This window comes from Haliotis rubra, unplaced genomic scaffold, assembly GCF_003918875.1.
Source record: "Haliotis rubra isolate DU_JTF1 unplaced genomic scaffold, ASM391887v1 Scf86, whole genome shotgun sequence".
Lineage (NCBI taxonomy): Eukaryota > Metazoa > Mollusca > Gastropoda > Lepetellida > Haliotidae > Haliotis > Haliotis rubra.
In genome coordinates, this window is record NW_025767590.1 from 1394354 (window position 1) to 1416406 (window position 22053).

Below are 22053 nucleotides of genomic sequence, written 5' to 3' on the forward strand. Positions count from 1 at the left end.
GGCACCATGTTCATCTTTGCATCAAGGCATATCTGTATACTTAAACTGACTTTTAAGTGCATCATGCGGGACTCACAAACAATATATCCTGATAGAGAGAGTGTTTATTTACGTTGACCCTTTTCAATCAGATGCACCTGTTGCTTCGTATCGTGTTCATTTTTAGCAGTTTCAAATGTCTGTCCTCGTTTCGCATCGTTGCAAATGGGCGTTTGTTCTAAAGGGCAAGAGGTTCCACAATATGTATTTTTATATATACTAGCGTTACGAGAAACTGCGTTTCCAATAATGTGGTGAAAATGTTATATTACTTGAATGATAGCTACTATTTGGTGATTAGTCTGATAAATGTTTAATGATAAAAAACAATGAAAAAAATTATAATCCACATTAGGTGTATGAATTTTCGTTTATGAGATGAGGTGAAATGGGGTTTAACGTCATACTTGTGAATATTTCGTTCATATGACCACGTGCATGGGTATGTATGTGAGGCTGCTTGTACTAGCCCAGACGTAAGCTGGTTTAATAGAGCTAGCTCACTGAGATACCATGCCGCAGTTAAGCATGAACTCGTTCTGACTCTGAGCCGAGCAGTCCTTATTGTACAAATCAAAGAGGAAGCCATCAGCAACAGGCACTTATGACGTCATGTCACGTGATACCCCTCTGCTCATTAACTGTCGGGTGTTTCCGTAATAGGCGGAAATACGAGTACGTTTTTGTGTTTTTATTGCTATTTTACAAACATTTTGTTCAATTTTAATCACGGAATGTGACTTTTAGAATATCCTTTACAATATATCAAAAGTTGTTTTCGTTCGTATTCTCTTTTAATGCCAAGCGCAACGCAGGGACCAGTAAGTACGCATTTTAACGTCTTTTGGTATGACGCGGTCGGGATCGAACCCGCGACCTTCTACTACACCACGGGAGGCGGTTTTGGTGACCTTGTCATCTCTCATATATATATTATCAGGATCTCCATCCTGAAATTCTCTGGCAGCAACAGACATCTTGAGTATCCTTTGGTGAGCCGATAGATGTATGCTATCAACAGCCAGTTGTGCCACAAACAGCTGCATGTCATGGAGAGATGCTCCTGCTGTTAGCCACCTGGTGTCAGATGATGGCTGCATCGTGTGAGCAGAGACCATATAATGGTGTCTGGTGTGAGCTGATACTGATATAATGTCACAGTTTGAACACAACAATGACTGATTGGTGCATGTGGTCTGTTTTCTGCAGGTTACTGACTATCTTGCACATCAGTTACGCAGCATTCTTAAATACTGAAATGTAATGAAAATCCTACAGCAGACCTGCTTACATCAGTATTATTGTTTGGAAACAAAACAAGACTGTCTTTTTATTTCTCATATTTATTTACCATGGCCATGAATAATGGCAGCATATAGGAGTTATGATTGATGAGATGTACACATTAACAGACGATGATGCTATTATACAGGTGAATGAGAGGTACAGTGGTGTTAAATGCATGTATCATGGCATCTAGAAATGTACAACTTTGGCCTGTAGCTTGATGGTATACACTGACATGCAGTGTGTATATCAGTATTGTACACTATTATGTCTCTTAGTATTACATGGTCACAGTATTACAATGTAGAACACATTACACAGTTATCACATGGAGAAGTAAGCAATATCACTCATATCAAATGGTGATATCACAGGGATGGTGAATAGTCAAGACTACATAAGTTAAAGCTGAAGAAATGAGTGTTACTTTTCGGCAGTATAATGCCTGAACTGACAGCAGTTTATGAGTAAATATTTCAAACAATTCTCCACTGGGTATCCAATCCAACCTGTGTGTACAATCTTGTATGCATGTCACTACAAACTAAATATTCTGCGACTAGAAATGAAGACAATGGAAATATCCATATAGCACTATAACACAGAAAGTGTGATATTTCAAATGCCCTGGCAGGTTTTTGATTACCCATTCCCTTGATTCAATAACAATTTAATTCTAACATTAGCACTAAATCGTCTGGAAATTGATGGAAATTTCAAGTTCAATTCAGAGACTATTAATTATTTAACCTTTTAACATTCTTAACAAATTAATGAGGTAGGTACAGAAAATCTCTTATGTCTTTAGGCTTCTCCACAGCACCAACTGAAATGTTCTACTCTAATATATGGAGTCCCAGCGCACATAGTATGGATCCCCATTGCTGCCAAAATATACATACACACCTCCTGTCCCTAGGTACTACAGCTTGTAGAACAGAGCTGATGCAGAACTGGAATAAAAATACAATAATGATTTACCTCCCCTTGTATCAGCATAACTCCATCGATCACAATGTATGGAACACAACTGGGACATAATTGCCCATTACTTAATATATAAATAGAACACAATTCTTGTGATGTTGTCCTCCTCAGTCTTCCATACTTTGTAACAAATATATACAGCAGTAACATGTGTATGTTATTAACAAAATTGTACAATGTATTTATGCTTAATAGTTATGCTCAGTGTATTACATTTCCCTTCTATCATGGCACACTATTCAACTGGAGGGCCCTGAATAACGATTTCTTTTTCGAAAAGCAACTAGCTGCCGTGTTATCATCCAGTCCATGTGCACCAGTTGCCTTGGCAACCCACGGGATGCAGTCCTGTGCAGATGTACTAGTGTCACTCAAGCATCAATCTCAGAAATATCCAGAAGCACTATTTGACAACTGATTCGGTTCATTGTCCTGTATACACATGTCGCAATGTTTCAGTTGCAGGATTGGAAGCCAACCATCCCTTGTAATCCACGGAAGTCTTTCAGCTGAACACAATTTGTCCTTGATACACAAACTGAACACCGGAATCATCCTCAGTCACAATATCAATTTCTCCAAGACTACGGAAGGCACAAATCTCATCACAGCCCTGGTGGCATGCTACTCATTCAACAGACATCAAAAGCAGACGTCAATCTAAACTCATCTACGTCTGCTCGTTTAATATCAGCTAGGCTTCCTGCTACTCCATTTAAGATATACTTCAAGCAAGGACTTCATCCTCAGTCGTCTATCCATAATATCGGCACACGCTGTGCTGGGCAATGGCTGCCCTTGTCAAGGTTCACTAAAGCACTAGACGTTTGTCTCGGGGAGGTCGGTCTGCTGGCGGAAGGAGTCACGAATACGCTCCATGGAGTTGGAGCAGATGTAGCCGAACGACTTGTTGTACCACTCTGGGCAGCGGCCCCTGGAACACAAATTAAAATATGTTACACTATGTGCTACAGTAAATAATTATTTTCATGGCCTTATATTATTTCCTACAAATCTTTTGGATATATCGACTTAAGTATGTTTAATCATTCTGTGGGAGTTTTTAACAAAACCTCAGCCATAATGATCAAAACCTCAGTGAGTATCTACCAGTACCCCTCAATAACGTAGAGCTATTTAAACTCCTTTTGCTACAGCTCCTTGTGTACTGACCTCATGTCTGAGCGGGTAATGTGGATGAGCCTGGCACGCCCAGACCCGCACGGCTCGATCAGGAAGTGAGACATGATCTCTACCGCCTGCACGCCCTGGATCTCATGTACATCGGGATGTTCCACCGATGTGGACACCAATGCACATGCTCCCTTCACCAAGTCTGTCCTCCAATATCTGAAATATCCAACATTGAAAAGAAAATAAGATTTGAATTTTTCGTACATCTTTTGTACATCATTTATATATCACTAAATGGAGCTGTTAAATACTGGTGTTGGCAGAGTTTTCTCCCTACAAATTCCTGGTCTATAGTAGTGATAAACATGCATATGGAATTCCTGTATGCTTCAGAATACCTTCTTAAGATCATGACCACTTAAGGAATATAATGAGGCTAATCTAAGGCTTACATTAATTCCTTATTAACAAGCTGTGATATAAGAGGTCATATCTCACCTGAGCAGAGTGTAATGGCGGGTTGGGTGTGGTGCCATGCTGTTACACACATACTGGAAGACGTCGGCATGCTTGTCAAGTGACTCCACCACCGACCAGTTCAAGAGGTCTTCATCCCAGACATGTCTGCCAGCAGATAAGACAAACATACAGAACTACGAACATGGGCATTATACTACGTATACAACGCTAAAAAGATTGATGCAGATATGAATTTAGATCTCAAGTGGAAGGGAAAATTAAATTAAATTTAATATAATGCTCACATATGCGAAATTTTAGATTTTAGATTCTTTTTCAGCTCACCTTTCATGTAGGACCCTGTTGAGGACCTCCACAGGTGGCGCCGCCTCGATCTCCACTGAACACTTCCACTCACGCAGTGGGTTGCTGTCAGTGGGCTTCCTGTAGCAGACTTCCGTGCCATTCTGAGACAGGAACAGGACCCAGCCTCGGTTCTTGTCGTGAGATTCCTGAAACACCAGAGGATTTATTGACATTGCTTCTCCAAAAGTACAAAGCTAACATTTGACTTCTATGATACAGACTGCTGCCATGGTGGCTTAATCACAGCTGTTTATATTGATTAATTATGCAAATAATTAAAACAATAAACATTTGTAGAAATACTAAGCAGTATGCACATAAGTGAGTATCTCACCTTGAGTATTGTCTGAATGCACTCCTCTCCATAAGACTTGAAGTCGGGGCCCTCATGGTGTGGATGTTTGTAGAACTCCTCGAAAGGCATGGGGTCGGCCCCCTCCATGCAGGACAGATGTAGTTTGCTGAAAACCCACGGTGCAATCTGCAACACAGAAATAAATCAAGTCAGTTCGTAAGTTTAATGAGAAGATTTATCCAAATTTGTCTACATGTTTAAAGATTAAGGAATAATATCAACAAGATACACTGTAAAAGAATTACAAGTGCTCATTTGATAATTTGGGATATTGCGTCTGCTGAAGCCTCACCATGAATATTTTCTTGCACTCCTGGACCATGGCAGTGAGACACTCATGTGCTGCTTTCTGTTCCAACAGGTCTCGGGCCTCGGGTGCTCCCAGGTTCTTGCGATTCCGCTTTGGACTTGCCGTCTGGTTGTTTCGGATTCCGCACATATTGAACAAGGATGGGGCAAAACACACTGCAAGGTTGCTGGCCGTCATCTAGGGACAGAAACACAGAGTTTTATAACCCCCAAATTAAGCAATGTATATGTATATACTCATTTTAGTTGGAAGAATTGAGTATCTTAATACGTCACAGGGATACAAAATGGCTCAAGAAGTGTGCAGTTATGAACTTTGACAAATGGCTGAAACAAGTGTATGGAGTTATCTCCCCTGGACCTACCTGATGCTCATCGGCATGCTGGGAAATATCACTGAGGAAGAGCAGCAGTGATTGTAGCACTTCCCGATTCTCATCGGGGAGAAGAACAATGGCTGCCTGGATTGCTTCAATACGCAGAGCACTTGGTACATCTGGAAACAAGAGTCAGATTTGGTAAAGATTGTTGTCCAGCAATATTAATTAATACTTCTTTAGGTTTTGGACATGATGTCTGTGTGAACCTAGCAGGTGATTTCAATCCTCTTTTTTATTTTGTTTTATTGTAATAGTCGTTATGGTTTACAGTAATTTTCATGTATAAAATACTGCAATCATACTTACGAGTAAAGATACTGATGAAGGTCTCGGACAGTTTGTTTGTGAGCAGACACTCAGGAAGCTCTCGAAAATACTGCTTCAGTACGTCTGCTACATCATAGGCCTGCATCTCCTCAAAGTCCATGATTTCTGAAACAACAAACATGAAATGAGCATTCTGGGCAACTGCAGACATTGAAGAAATAATTGTAGAGACATGAAGAAAAAATCTTAGTGCTTAAGAAATGTTTTATTATCTCACCAGGATGAGCTTCAAGGTCATTCCTCAATTTCTGGATGCGGGAACGGACTCCAGATTTGCGAAAGATACCCAGTGCGTCCCCAGCAGCTTTCCGGAGATACCGCATAGCGTAAAGGATGCACTGAGGAAGAGGCTGGCCACTGCGCTGCAGCGTCACATGGAGTGGCAGACCAAACACATTCTTGTCACTGTAGTCCGGCGTCTTGTTGCGCTTCATGAACCTCGGCACCATCCAGTTCCAACCAGTCCTGTTGGTCGGCGAGTATTTTTCCATGATTGCAGTCAGCTTGAGGAGGGACAGTTTACGTAGCACCATGAGTTGACGGACTGAGAGTGCTGCGATCTGCAAGTCTCGGCTGTTGAGGCTCGGTCTATGACACTTCTGGAAACTGTGCCAGCGAATCCTCTTCCTCTTTTTATCACTAGAAACACAAGAAAATTGTGTGAAATATTTGTTGTCGAGAATATTTGTAACAAATAGGGACAAATTGGAATTGATTTAAAACTCGGAACCATGTGGATACAGTGGTTTCTTCATCAAAATAATTGTTACAAACACTATAATAATTAGAACCATATTTAGTATTTCCCATACAGATAAAGTCATATCATGCAGGAGTTTCAATACCAAACATGTTTTTAAACGAAGAGAATCCAAATAAAGCATTTCTTCATGATCACCATATGCTGTTCTCATAGTCACTGTATGATTATCCATGGGGTGTTTCCTACCTTGGAGCTCTGGTCAAAGATGACCCTACACCGGAATCTCGGCGTTCACGTCCATCGATGTTGTCGAGGGAGTCGTCAGGGGATAACTCCTCGACTGGAATGTCATCATGGTCGCTGGCATCTTGTGATGAGGACAGCTGACTGCTGATATCATTGTCGTGTGTCACCTCTTCCTCCTCGTGGTCCACGCTCACATCTTCCTCCATCGGAGACGACAGTGACGGCGCCCTCTCCACCTCCAGGAATGATGTGTCCTTCTCTTCCTCATCTACAACAGAAGGTTCCCATGTTACAATTTTGTCTGGGTGCATGTCAATAAGATGTCATTTTGCAGCTCTCCTATATCAGTAAAAGGTCATTTATAGGTTCGACAAAATACACAACAGGGGCGGATACAGAGGGGGGTAGTGGGGATGTGCACCCCCTTTCCCCCCGAAAAGATTTCCCTGAGGAGCATTTCCCCCTAACTGTTGGACTTCATGATTTATGTGCACCCCTCCTTCTCCCAAATCCTGATTCCGCCCCTGTGCAATAATTAATTTGAACCTAACTTATGCCAAGGTTAAATCTGATCAAAACCAGATGCAGTGAAATAGTTCTGAATGTTTTGTAGGATACAAGTAATATATTGTCACGGTGATGCAGTGCTAGTAATGTTTTACTAAGAATACTTGAGAATGTTTCACAGCCGTCTGAAATATTACACCTATATCAAGTCATCATGTCCTCCAGGTAAACAGGGGTGATGGGGTAGCCCAGTCGTTAAAGTGTTCACCCTTCATGCCGAAGACCGGAGTTCTATTCCCCAAATGTTTACAATGTGTGAAGCCCATTTCTGGTGTCCCCGCCATGATTTTGCTGGAATTTTGCTAAATTTACTCACTCACTCCAATTAAACAAGCTGTTAATAGCAGATGCTTGATGGGCATTTAAAAGTTGGAAGGTAACATAACAACGTATGGTATGGATTTATGGTTAATTTATTTAATAGCAAATAACATTTTTGTCATGCATTGTCCAGTCATCATTTCAGTTGAACCTTGTGACCAGCACCTCAAGATATTTCAATGTTTTTCAGTTTCAATGAAATTGTAGCTACATGACAGGTTTGGAAAGGTTCTACAAGGTTTGACATCCAATGACGGTTACAGAAAGAAACCTCAATCATATGATCTTGACAGAACATGGCTACTCCACCATATTCTCACTTTAATAATAAACTACACTCAATCTTCAGAATCAAAACATGACTAAGGCTGAAATTTAACCAACAAATCTAATTTCAACTGACAGTTTGACCTTAGTGCCTTTTGGGAGACATATGTTGGTGGTACAGACAAGAGGGAGCAACATGTTGGATAGCATGAGATACCTGGAGGCAGACAGAAGTGGGTCTACAGGTACTGAGTGATGTCCGTATCCAAGGGACAACCTCTCACCTGTCACTCACCTCACAGGTACGCTGACATGTTTAACTTACGATGTTTGTATTGACCCACAAGTTCTACATCATTACTCAATCTAGATATGTGTTTGTGTGATTCAGCTGTCATGGTTACTCCTGGGGATAACAGAAAGCAAATATATATTCCGCAATATACAACTCTGGAGCATTTCATTGGCTAACCAAGCATTAATGTTCATTTATTTGCATTTATATTTTCAGAAAATGAGAATAGTTTATGCCACTGACTGACTTCTATTGTTTTTGTATTCAATATTTCCATAACCCCAAAATAGATAAGGCCACGCCCACTAACGGTCTACTGTTCCCTGATTGGCTGATAATAGAATGGGTGTGGTTGTTTGCATTACTGAGCAATGTCAAAAGTTATTGTTGACATATTTACATAAGAATTAACACATTTATGGATTGTGTGAGAGAACATCTTTCCATGATGTTTTACTTCAGTGCAATTTAAAATAATGAATGAAACATAAAATGGATGAAAAAATCACTTAAAAGGCTACATTATCGTGAATGACTAAGGGAATATATACACAAAGGTAGATAATTCAGTATTATAACTAACACAACAAACACCTGTAATTATCTCCGCACCATTACAGGTGTAACTGCTGATCATGCCACGGGTCACGAGTTCCCTTTCATGTCAAATGAGCAGGTAACATCAACCACGAAAATCGTGTGAGAAAATCCTTCCCGCTAACTACCCTCATTTCCGAAATTTCATGGGAATAGTTCAAATGTTGACATTTAAAAGAAAACATAAAGTTGAACCTCATCCAGACCCAGTCCTACAATTACATCCACTATTTAGACATGAGTATTGTACTGACAGGGGTCCGCCCAGTTTACACGCTTGTGTGCAAGTCAGACCCTATAATTGCCTGGCCCTGAGGTCTACATTGAAAGGTATTATGTAGGTACAATATGTAGGGCTTGGTGAGTATTGTCTGCGTTTACATGTAATGGAACAAGCAACTCTATTTGAGAGCCAGGAAAATCCCACAGCAAATGAGGATACACCTATACTGTCTATTCAACAGATGGTAATGAGTTCCTTTAACAATCCTAACGGTACAGAATATATCCCTGTGTCAATCTCCACATGGGTACATGTCATGTCTGGAGTGTTCACTCTGCAGCATGGAGATCTACATGCAGACACATTACTGTTTGATTATTCCAAATGGAGGCATTGTCAAAATAGCTGCTACTTTACCATATCAACTATCAAATGTGACATAACCCAGGTAAACAAGCACCTGTTTGGATTAATAAATGTGTGCTGCTGTATCTCCACAACACTGATGCTAGAGTATATTATTTTATTTTTTTTATTATAGGATATTTATATAGCGCACATATCCACGCACTAGTGTATGCTCAAGGCGCTGGTATTTTTTCCCTCGATCATTGGATGTCAATCTCAACGGCACATCGCATTATCAATCTCAACTCCCTGGGGAGTATACAACTCTTGCAGCCACTAGGCGCACCGAGTTATTGTGGCTTTCTCATCCTAACGAGAAATATATATTTGGGTCTACAACTATGTAATACCACCTAGGGACTGGAATACGTTTAATGCTGCATTAAACAATATCAAAGTTATAGCATGTCAGCTTTGTCTGATGGAGAGCCCAAAGTGGTGCAGGTTTCGGACATTCGCTACTTTAGCCATACCACAGAGCATGGCTAAGGCTCTGACAAGCCTAATGCATTATCGGGCTGAATCAGGATCTAAATCCTTTATCATATAACATGTCAACGGGACACATCTCGGCATAGTGAATTGTCATGCAATGGACTTCTTGACCACCCGTCTATAGTACCCAAACAAGCACCTGTTTACCATGTACAACTCAAATCACACATACAGATATATCTTCACTACCGCCAGTGTGGCATGGTTCCCTGTGATACCCACCAAAACAAGCACCTGCTGCAGTGTGTATCAGAAACAAGCATGAATGTATTTCAGGACACTTATTCCCAAGTGTTGTTGTCAATCTACAACCAACATGTCAGTTTCCATTTACAAACTCATCTAGAAACAGTTGTGTGCCATTTTGACTACCCATCTGAAGAACATTTAACCTTTGTGTGGTACTCAGACCTGCAGGGGGCCCACTGGATGAAGTGGGAAGGGGGCAACAGCAACCCTAGCTCAACTGGTGGCGAGTGAGGGGTAGTGGTTCATACTGTGGAATATGTGTACTATTTGGTCATGCTTAATGAAGGGAAAAGGCTACAGTTGGTACAAGATGTTCACTGTTACCGCTACTAACAGGAATGGCGCAGACGGAGTAAGGCAACTCACAGGGCACACTGGCACTAATTTGTGGCGCCTGGATCATGTTACTCCCTTATGAAACATCTAGCTCCTGAAAAAATTAGTGATCAGTTGAAATTAAATTTTGAAGTGACCATCCCAAAGAAATTGTACTTTCATCGCATCTGAAACTACTCAAGTTTTGATAAGGATATGTCATACATGTTTAGATATACACTCATGAGTGAGTGAGTTTAGTTTTACGCCGCTTTCAGCAATATTCCAGCTATATGGCGGCAGTCTGTAAATAATTGAGTCTGGACCAGACAATCCAGTGATCAACATCATGAGCATTGGTCTACTTATTTGGGAACTGATGACATGTGCCAACCAAGTCAGAGAGCCTGACAACCTGCTCCAGTTAAACACTCATGAGAATCAGTTGTGTACCACTGAAAAATATTGATACCGATATCTATAGTTTTGGAGAAGTAGAGAAGTACAATTGTTCATATGTGTATCCCAGTACCAGTCAGACATTCAGTTGCCTACTAGTCTCCCCAGGTTCCCTGGGTGCCCTGTGCCTGGTAGTGTAAGAGGCAGATATATGTCAGTGTGTGTACTCCAACCCTCCCTGACACCCATTAACCTGGCCAGGAATCTAAATGTAGTCTGGCACAATGGCCACCAACTGACCATGTGTGTCATACAGACTTACCCAAATCCTACTTAATCTTGCCTGGCCGACAAGGAGAAACATTCAACCAACATGACGTGTGAGCACAGCGTTATCTAACTGCATTAACATTCTTGGAGGTAACCATCAACGTCAGTTGACCTGCTGTTATGTGCTTGGTATTGCCCTAATTGCTTATATGGTCTTCTTTGGATCAGTGTGATTTGATGTTATATTATAGTTTATGGAAATGCCTGAAAGGACTTACTCTATTCCTCAGGATTATAACCAAAGAGACAGTAACTTACTCTATTCCTCAGGATTATAACCGAAGACACAGTATTTCTCGCTCTTAACATTTGGGTTTCTGGTGAAAATCTTACTAACAATGTTTTTGCATTATAACAGAGATAATAATCCAACAATGTACTTACTGTTGGTTTTACCATAGATAGCCTCATTCAGGCCATTGATGTTCTCGAACAGCTCATGGAGGATAAGGTCCAGTTCCTCTTTGGCAGAAGACAGCTCTTCATCTTGGGCTTCTGGTTCTTCTGGCGTTTCAAGTTTCAAGGGTTCTCTTTGTAAAGACCTCACACCATCCCGGAAGCGGACCCGCTGTCCGTATCGTTCACTCGCACTGCGCACAGGGGATCCCATATTGTCATACATGCTTATTCGATTGGTCATACTTGGGTCATGTGACCCACGGCGCTTATGTCCATTGCGGTCAACGAATGGATCTTGTGTGTAGCTTCCATCCCGACCAAGACTGAAACTTCCTGTACGATAATTCATTCCCTGATCTTCACAAGTGTCGATATATCCATTTTGAAGACGTTTAGGAAAACTTCCTGGTTTGTGGTCGTGAGGTAAGAGGAATATTTCCATAAGGTTTGTATCACTATTGTTCCGCCGGACGCTCTGGTTTATCCGAATCTGCTCAGAGTCCAAGCTCTGTAGTAGTTGCGAATGTGCCGTATAGTACTCACTGAACGTAGAGTTTCTAGATTTCTCACTATCACTTACAGATCTCTCCAACACAGGGTGAGCTGGCACTGGGGACAAACTGTCCGAGAGGGAGGTACCAGATGTGTCTGCATCTGCCGGACCTGGCGACCTCAATGGTGACAAGGTATCACTAACTGGAGAACCCAGAAGATTGGATGAAGGCAGTTCTGATGTTGGACTGATATCGACACAGTTCAAATGCTGAATCTTTGCTTGCATGTGTACACGGTCTGCCACAACTGGACTACTGATTTCAACAATGTTTTTAGAGGAAAATTTCTTATTCCTTTTGGTCTTAAAACTCTCCATCTTCTTTAAAAGGTTCTTGGCACTTCGGATTCTCTCACTGGCTGCTCTTCGCAAACGCGGACTGATGATGACGTTTGATTCTGGAGTTGATGTCTTCCGGTCAGGCAACGTGTACCCGAGATGTGGCATCTTGCTGTCAAGGACGGGACTGTCCTCTGGAGGACTACTGCTGTCCTGGTCAGCAAGCAGACTGTCGTGACTCAGACTGGACTTGACTGTCGGTGGAGTAGTATCCAAATCCAGATCTTTCCTGGACCACCGACGAATGTTCTGTTGGTACTCCCAATGGCTACTCAGTGCACACAGATCCTCATCATCTGAATCTTCATGCTGCAGCAAAAATAATCACATTAGCTGGCACAAAGGAGCTGAAGGATTGAATAATTCTTTCAAAAATCATTGAAAGTGTACACACAGCTAATGAAATTCCCATGCAATGATATCAAGTAATGCAGTATTAGTAATCAAATCAATACGTAAGTCTTTGAGTACATCAGTGTAAAATCATCCGGAAGTAGGACAGTGTTGAATGTTGCATGATTAATCTTATAACTGAATTTTAGATAAAAAGCATTAAAAAAAAAACAGATTCTCAGGAATATGTACCCTCCACCAGGCCTGAGCCATATCTGTCGGTGCATATGTGGTCACGGACACTAAACCCTTCACACCTCCCACCAAGAAGATACCTCCAGCATCATGATACCACCTCCCACTATACAGATACATTTAGCTTTAATCACTCCATCTCATGAGGAGACGAACTGAGTAAAACGTTTCATCATTGCAATTCCCCTTCATCAAGCCATCTTTTTATGATAAAGCTACATCACAGCAAACTCAATCTGGCCACATCAATTATTTTTCTGATAATCTGGTCCTAATTGCAAGTCCAGCGAACCGGTCAACCGCTCTAAATGGACATTCCATCAGAGAATTATGATTGGATTTTCCTGTTTTATACAATTACTGCTTCCCATTATCTAGTGATCTTAAATGTCAGACCCCTAATATAAGCCTGGGCCCCATACATGAGGAATTACCCTTGGCCCAGTCCATGGCACTGCACATGTGGCCTGGCTATATGTGGGACATGTGTTGTTTTCCAATGGTGAGATCATCAGTGTGCCTGAGGTTACTGAATGCATTGTCCCACATCGCCACACGACTTGTTGAAGATAAATACTGTACCAACCCTACTCTGTATTTATGCAGTGGTTGAAGCTGTGCGACCAGTTAATATTATCACGCTGTGTGGATGATATTTAGAACCAGTGTTGATATTTCACCAGGCTAACATTTGGTCCAGAAATAATGTCATCTTACTTAAAATATCTACACAACCTGAAAAAACAAAATGGAGTGCAGAATAATCCTTAATTAGAGCTGAGACCATTTACAATTGCCTAATCATTCTAGACTTGAGTTAGACTTGTTATATAATTTATTCTCTAGGTTTGTCTATTGTTGATGCATCTTTGGATTATTCTATAACTTGAAGTTAATTATCCTACAAAAATGTGTATTTGAGATTTAAGTGTACTTGCGAACAACTCCCTTTGACCTTGATATCACAAAGTGTTTCATTTGATGAAAAGAATGATTTTCAATTCTGAACTTTTCAAATATTGGTGCCCATTTACGAAATACAGACAATCCTCATTTAATTTGATAATATTTTGACTCTACACATTATAATTTAAAAGGAAGGGCCAGGAAGGTGCTATGCTTTCCCTCGATAGAATCACTTGAGCTGGATGTTGTTAGGAAATGGCTGTAAGTACTGGACACAGTTGTCCTGCTGGGGGAGGGCATAAATCAATGGTGGAGTCACAGACAGGTTAAGCACACACTACACAACCAGACTCTGTGATTCTTGAGCCTATATATCCGATCCTAAGTCAACCTGTTACATCCTGACTTATGGTTGTCATATTAATTCATGTCATTGCCATTTATTATGAAAATAATATTTCTCGTATTACAATTCCGATCTCACTTCCACATGCTACATTTAACTAATGGTCATCATATAAATTCCTGGCATAACTGCCAGCTACAAAAAATTATATCCCACAAATTAAAAGACAAAAATTAGATGTTTATAAAAAAAATCTTAATTAAATCCTTTTTTATGATATTATTCAGAAATGAATTAGAGTCAGTTTGCATAAATCCTTCAACAGAATGCCCTACTTTTCGTGTGATCTGAGTTGGGTAAGCCAGGGTGAATTATTTAGTCCCTTATTGTTAGTGTAAATGCTCCATCTGTCTTAAGTCACATTACACTAGGCAGCAGCAACATTAGATGGAGAGATTATGTCCAGAAAGAAACCATTGTGATATATTTATTTCCGTTGGTACATCTCACCCCTGATATTGTTGGTTGTCTGTGACTATTTAGATATAATAAGTAGAACAGATACCATCTTGAGGATTATCATGTTTTAAGGTATAATGGGTTTTTAGATTCACTTTAATGAATATACAAAATGTGGAATATATCATACTTTAGTGAGTGAATATTTGAACTATATTGTAGTAACATTGAATGTGTTTCCAAATGTCAATAAATATACATAAGTCAAAGTTAAAAATAAATAAAATTATACGACATAATTTACTGTGATGTTTCATTAATCATCACACCTGTTGCATAATTATTTCATTTATTTGTTCAGAGGGAGGAGAAGAATCATTTATCTCATGCTATATTTGAAGAGAGAGCTTGATCAGAAATTAACCATGTCCCTCTTGACTTGCTCAAGTAGGGTGGACCCCATAATGGGAGGCTTCACAAATCTAAAGAGGGCCAGTGTTTATACAAGAAGATGAGTATCATAGAGAGGCTCCTTCATACAGGTGGGCAAGGTGAAGGTCAGCTAGATTCTCTGTCCATGCGGGTCAAGCTTGATATTCTTGTTTGCAAACAAATACAAACACCACCCACTATGAAACTTTCTCTTTCAAAGTCAAACGGTTCATTCAAGGAATTTCTTTGCCCATGTTTCCTTCTCAGAGCATGGTGACGCGAGATCTACGTGGTGACCCGTAGCCATACAAAATGCGCTTTGACACATTGATTGTGCCATTTATAACCATCTGTTGCACTGATACAGCATTAGATGTGGAATGATGAATTAGTGCACATATTTTCTTGACAGTAATATAAAACATGTGAAAAGGTTTTTGTATTTGAAATTCAGACTTACCCCTTTACGTGGATGAGCATCTATCTTCATAACAGCACACCTGTTGAGGGTGTTGAGGCGTCTGTGGAGAAAAACATTATGTTAATACAAAAAAATCAATTCCTTTTTTCAAAACTTCTCTCAAGGATGATAAACATTTATTTTGTCTACGATTTGGACTTTCATGCCCAGTGAAACAGCTCAGCTTATTATTGCAATTCTTACTAATATATAAAACAAGAGTTTAATATCCACAGGTAGTCATTAGTAGCACTATGGTCAAACATTATCATTCATGAACCACAAAACCTAAAACATTAACAACTGTTGCATGTTTCCTACGGTAAAATCATCCTAATAAGTCCAAGGTTATACCTAAATACAGGTAGGTGGTCAGTGTTCCACTGTCAGGTGTACAGGTGGGATAGACCAGTGATGGACGCACAGGTAGATATATAGGTGTGTGACATACTCTCATCTCGCGTGTATTTCAAGGTAAAATGTACCCACCCTGTGTAAACACAGTATTCCAAACCTCTCTACTCTACCTCTTGCCCTCCAAACACCTGTTAAAGATACAAGGCTTCCCAAACATTCTCCCATTGTTTAGACTGTTAACTTGTTGTTGCAACAATTTCAACACCTATTGTTGATTACATAGGTGTCAATTCAATTCCTAAACAACAGCTGATGTTAATCCAAACTTGTAAAGCAGACCAGTCCATGCCTCGTTGAGCCTATTGAAGCCTCCACCCAGACAACCACCCAGAGTAGATCTACAGTGTTCAGGGATCTTCTCACAGCCCAGTGTTTACTTAATCATAAAGAAAAACCTCCTTGTTTCTTTGATATACACTTGGAGATGTATCTATTAAGAATCAGAGCTGATCCTGGGCCTTGTGCAAATACTTGGAATGAAGACGGTTTATTTTTAATCCCTCTTGTCAATGTAGTTTTAACATGAATCCATGCATTTGACAACAGCCAAAAGAACATATTGAATGTACATTTAATGGATAATCCCCACATAAAGTAAACACATGGGGGCATTGACAGATATTTAAAGGATCACATACTTGCATACAAACTAGAATAAGTAAATATTGCAAGAAGCATGACCAGTGTTCTTTTACTGGTTTTTCAGATATTCAGAACCTTCAGCAACAATTTGAAGGATTAAAAACACAAAGATGTTGTAAAGAAATATTTTTGCTTGATGTTTAAGTATTTGTGCTTATAAATTTGAAGGTTTATTAAAAAAAAGTAAAATATTGATCAATGTTTTAAAATCAACAATGTAAAGCTTATAATAGAAACATATACAAAACCTACTTTTTGATACACATGATGCACCATGTTGTGAACAGCACTACTCGCTAGGGATGAGTTCTACTTCCTGAGGAAAACCTTGCTGAGGCCTTTTATAAGAGCTGACACAGCAATTAATTAATGTCTATAGATTTATGTGAACTGCTCACTCCACTCAAGCAATCACAGTAAATGGTGCAAGTGACACCCTGATGACTGACTTGTACATTAGTGGCAAAGAATCCCTAATGATACTCAAAGGCAAACTGCTCGTTAGCAACAACACTGTGTTTGATTAGAGGATACTGATTATCAAAACAAATGTTAATTACAGAAATGAATCTATACTCTTCAGATCATGTTGCTGGACTCTTTAATCAGGGCCATGGTTGTCTGGAACAAATGGTCATTTGCTGGTTTGCTGGTATCTGGTCAGTATGTTGTTACAGGTTATGGTTTCTAGGGCAAAACAAAAGGGTCAAACACTTTCCCTTTGAATTTAAATAAGGAAATGATACAGACTAAACAACAGGTAAATATTTAACATATGTTATATTTGGGATTACACTTTCTTAGTAAAGTACAGATTCTAGTACATTTTGGGTTGAGTCCCATACATTTGACCACTTTCTAAAATGGCATTGTGTATTTCATAGGTAAATATTTACAAAAATCATGAATGAGGCTTTGTTATTTGATTATGATATGTTATTGTCAATGTATATTTTTGTGTTATGATTTATTATTCTGTATGAGCCATAGTAAGGTTCACTATCACAATGTTTGAAAATATGGATGTTGTGTTTGATTGAAAATTGTTTTTTTTTAAATCCAACTTTGTAGTTTTTAAAAAACAACAACACACAAATAACTATGACTAAGACCAATCAGATATAATATTCATCTTAACTTCAAAAAATGACTAATAATATATTCAATATTCATTTGAGGTATCATGAATTAATTCATAGTAACAACATACCTGAAAGCTTCAGTAAAGCTTATCTCAAAATTCATTTTATCAGATCCAGTGAAGCAAGTATCCTATGTGAGCACAATCATATTCACACTTCCACAGAAAAATGATGAAATCCTTGCATTATCTCAAAACCTAATATGTGAAGAACGTCATTTCCATCAGGATGTGATATCTCATCAAATCTACCAGGATGTTACATATCACTCTATATGGAACATATGGTAAAGGCACAGAACTGAACACTTTGTCTTGAGTAATATCCAGCATGTTGTGAACCTGCTTTAACCAATTTCATGTCATATGGGTCTGTGTCAAGGAGGTCTGTGTCAAGGAGATCTGCTCCGTCCGTTCATTTTATTCTCTAATCTGTGTGGTTCTTGCCAAGTGCCTACTTTACCACATTTCCTGCATTCAGCATAACTGGGTTTTCTATTTCAATATTTTCAAGTGAATGTCTTGGAATTCAGTTCCATACTTAATACAATTTCATCTTGCGAAGCATGCAAGTGGATTTTGGCCCCCATCAAAACAGTGACTCCAATTTCAAGGAGCTTGTTTGTAAGGATTCTGGGAAAAGCAAAGCTGCTTCAAACTTGCAATGACATAAAAACGTAAATACAAATTTTCAGAATGACTTAAAAACAGAATTTCAGAATTAATACCAGCTATTGTCTAACTATCTGTCCAGTCATATTTCCAAGCACCATTTTGCAGTTTCAAACATCCCTTTAAATCACTCAGCGAACAACTGTTCAAATATCCTTAAATGCCCTTCAACAGCACAGAGACCTTCTAAATACACCACACCAGTCCTAAGGTCATGAAATTATTCACAATCCCTTATTATTCATCTCTCAAGACTGACATTCACCATGATGTACTTGAACACAAATATCCCATAATCATTAAAACAATTGTTGCTAGGCAATGGATATTATGAATGTCATTGGATGTACAGATGGGAGAGGATGATTCGCTCGTATTTGCACGCTGAGATTCATTTCCGGCTGTTTGTATAACAATCAATACCCGATCTGTAATTACTATCTGACAAGCACATATTAACCAGACCTCATGATTTCAGTCCTGTCAATGGGTTTTCGAAAATTCACTTAATGAAATTAAAATAATTTTTCATGTCTAATGTGAGCTTTTGTTCATTACTGAATACGCCCTCATTTTGTGGAGCTAGTTACTTGTGTCGACACAAACCATGCAAATGTCAAAGCTAACAAGGACAACAATTCCCATGATCCTTACAAGAACTTCTGCTTCCAGCATTTACACATAATTTCATTATAATGATTCATTTGATTAATTCAAAATGACACAAATTTTCAATTTACAGTGGATTAATGTTTCCAACTTCTCTCTTGTTGATAATAAAACAAAAGATTAGTCATTGTTCAAAATTAAAATGTCATTGTTATCTTAGAACATTTTGTTTTAATAAAATCACTACACATACTGAGATTAATTAATATCTGGAAGTACACAATCACAAAAGAGTTGGATTTATAAATAAATTAACACTTATGATAATATGCTGAACCAAAAAGTTAAGGAATATTTTCATGAAACTGTGTTCAGTCTTTACTACAAAAATATATCCCCCAAAATTGACAATCATTAACTAAAAACAATTCAGGGTTCCTTAACTCCTTTTGAGTAGTATATTAATAACCACTTTAACTGTGTGTTCACAAGGTTTCACCTTCAACACCATGAAGCCAAAGTCTGTACATCTCACTACTTACCCTAATAAGCTGTATGTAGCAATCCAGTCTTACCCCTTGCTTCAACACTGTACTACAGGTATACCCACAACTAGAACAATACCACTGTCAATATCAACATGCAGGGTGGCCAGCTTGTATGCGTCATTACCTTCGTAATACTTGCACGACCCAATAAACACCATAGGTAATTTTCCTATTATATCTGTAACACAATATTAAAGAGACCCAAGTATTTCTGTTTCCGTACCATCTTCCCTTACTTGTCAATCAAACTACAAGGGACCAATCCCGCGGGCAAGGTAGGACACAATGTAACACTGTGGGTGGAATCAGTATCTGTTCTTCCTGTTGTGTTATTGTGTATATTTCCCTACCTGCTATACAGATATATGTATACCTCAGATATATAGATACGTGGTCCTAGTGCTAGGTGTGGATGTTATTGTTCCTATACAATATCCACGGAAAGGATTAAATCTAAATGTCCCAAGGCTATGTAATGCCCTCATTAATATTCTCTCTCCCCATGCCATTCATCTACTGCCCAGATTTCACAGGATATGATGTGACATTACATCATATTTCTTCCTACACAGCCATTACACAGATCCTCATTAATAGTTAGAAGCTTAAATTATCTACGAGGACAGATATAAATTTTCAACATTCCCAGAAAATCATGTGGAAATATTCCTGAACAGATAATCTTGGACATACAAAATTCCAGTTGTTAAACGAGTACTACAGTAACATCCTGTTAGTAAGAATCATGAGTTCTTCTGCTTCTCTTGCATAGTCTAGATATAGAATATATTGGTACTGATTAACTGTTGTCTAAAAAATCTGTGTTCTTTGACAGGTTAACAACAGATATGAAAAAACTCAAGAGTTCTCTAAATTCCACGTAGAATGCTAACCCCGGAATTCCCAATCCAATATATCATGCAAACAAAAGAATAATTTTTAATAGAACCTAAAGTGTGAACGTCCTTGAAAGGAACAACTCAAGCGAGGAAAGTTATCAAGATCATCCAGGAGATGTATAGCACATTACGGTGTGGGATGAATCGTGACACAATGTTCACCCTCACAGCTACAGTAGAATACATACACAGAGATGCGCTGTATGTGCTTGGAATACTAAGTACTAGACAGGCCACGCCCTGGTGTCAACCCCATTACTTATGTCACATAGCTTACATTGTTTGGGGAAAAGAATCTCGGATGCTTCACCACGCAATCCTGCACTCATGGTTCATCCATAATCCACATCTACTTTTCTCGTGGGATTGTTATAAAAACATTAACCTAAAAGATGAGATTTTATCCCATGAATCTGCATTCTGGAAATGTCTTTGACACATACTGAACATAAAAAGTAAGGGATAATGGGTATTTTGGGGGATATTTCTATGGCCTAGTGTGTTTAGTCTTCCATTAAAAAATATCTCCAAACATATTCATGAATCCTGAACGTTGGTTCAAGATACATATATATGGCATCAGTACAAGGTGCCATGTCTATGGTTCATGTGTATATGGGTATTTTCAGTGATGAAGGAATGGATTCCTATTTGAAAATTTTCTTTCTCTGTACCTTCTTGGATAATTTTGTCTGTTTAATTAATGTTAGATCTGATCAAGCTATCTGGAAAATGCATCTGTTACATGAACAAGCAAATACTATTTGCATGCCAACATATCTAAATCACATTCAGTTACCAGATGAACACTCGGACTAACCTTATCAAACTTGAGTAGTATATAGTATATTGATTTCATGTTGGACAATGCTACCACATGTACAACTTTAAACAAATATAGAAGATCTGATTGTGCTAGGCCATTATTATTATTATACACATTTGTATTATTATATGTTTTGTTGTTCATCATATATATGTGATTCATTATATATCTTGTTTATGTAGTTTATAGAATATTGTCACTGTTTCTGTATGGAACGTTTGCACAATAAATATATTTGATTTGATATTTGATTTTGTCACCAGGAGTTTGGACAATGCCAAAGTACACGATAGATTGTATTGCGTATTGCGGAGGGTTTTGAACGCATGCTGTAATAATTACTGAGCAATAGTATGTGTGGGTTTGTCAAGTGAACTCCCTTGTTAATACTTCACATCCTGTTCAATAACTTGGAAACTAATTGGTAAAGAATGAAACAAATTCTTCATGTGTGAACAATCTGTCTACACCTAAAATTAGCGTCATTAACTTCCTTTCATCTGCATTATTCACCAAAGTTTAAAGATCTAAAATACATCAGAAATATCAAGTGTTACACTGCCTACACAATGTGGGTGTATATAACATTGGAGTCCGAAGGTTTAAAATATTATTTAGACTCGTGGGATTCCAGATATGAATACATATCTGGTAGCCTTCACACATCATACTGACAGGGGGAGTCAAACCTGGCTCTCGATGAGCAAACACTCTACCCACTAGGCTACTGACAGGGGGAGTCAAACCTGGCTCTCGATG

The 22053-nt window shown here is 38.9% G+C and overlaps 1 protein-coding gene across 12 annotated transcripts in view; it reads right to left on the reverse strand.

Annotated features, from left to right (window-relative positions):
• Positions 1-1366: 1366 nt before the first annotated feature.
• LOC124262932 (rho GTPase-activating protein 7-like) overlaps positions 1367-22053 on the reverse strand; it is a 234708-nt gene continuing 214021 nt past the window's right edge. For all 12 annotated transcript variants that reach the window (XM_046697533.1, XM_046697534.1, XM_046697537.1 and 9 more), the window contains 12 exons: positions 15541-15601; positions 11443-12658; positions 6593-6860; positions 5861-6282; positions 5623-5748; positions 5302-5432; positions 4920-5114; positions 4607-4753; positions 4252-4418; positions 3946-4071; positions 3487-3663; positions 1367-3247 (listed from right to left, as the gene is read on the reverse strand). In XM_046697533.1, coding sequence (XP_046553489.1) covers positions 3133-3247; positions 3487-3663; positions 3946-4071; positions 4252-4418; positions 4607-4753; positions 4920-5114; positions 5302-5432; positions 5623-5748; positions 5861-6282; positions 6593-6860; positions 11443-12658; positions 15541-15601 — 3151 coding nt within the window. In that variant the 3' untranslated portion in view covers positions 1367-3132. The remainder of the gene's footprint in view (positions 3248-3486; positions 3664-3945; positions 4072-4251; positions 4419-4606; positions 4754-4919; positions 5115-5301; positions 5433-5622; positions 5749-5860; positions 6283-6592; positions 6861-11442; positions 12659-15540; positions 15602-22053) is intronic.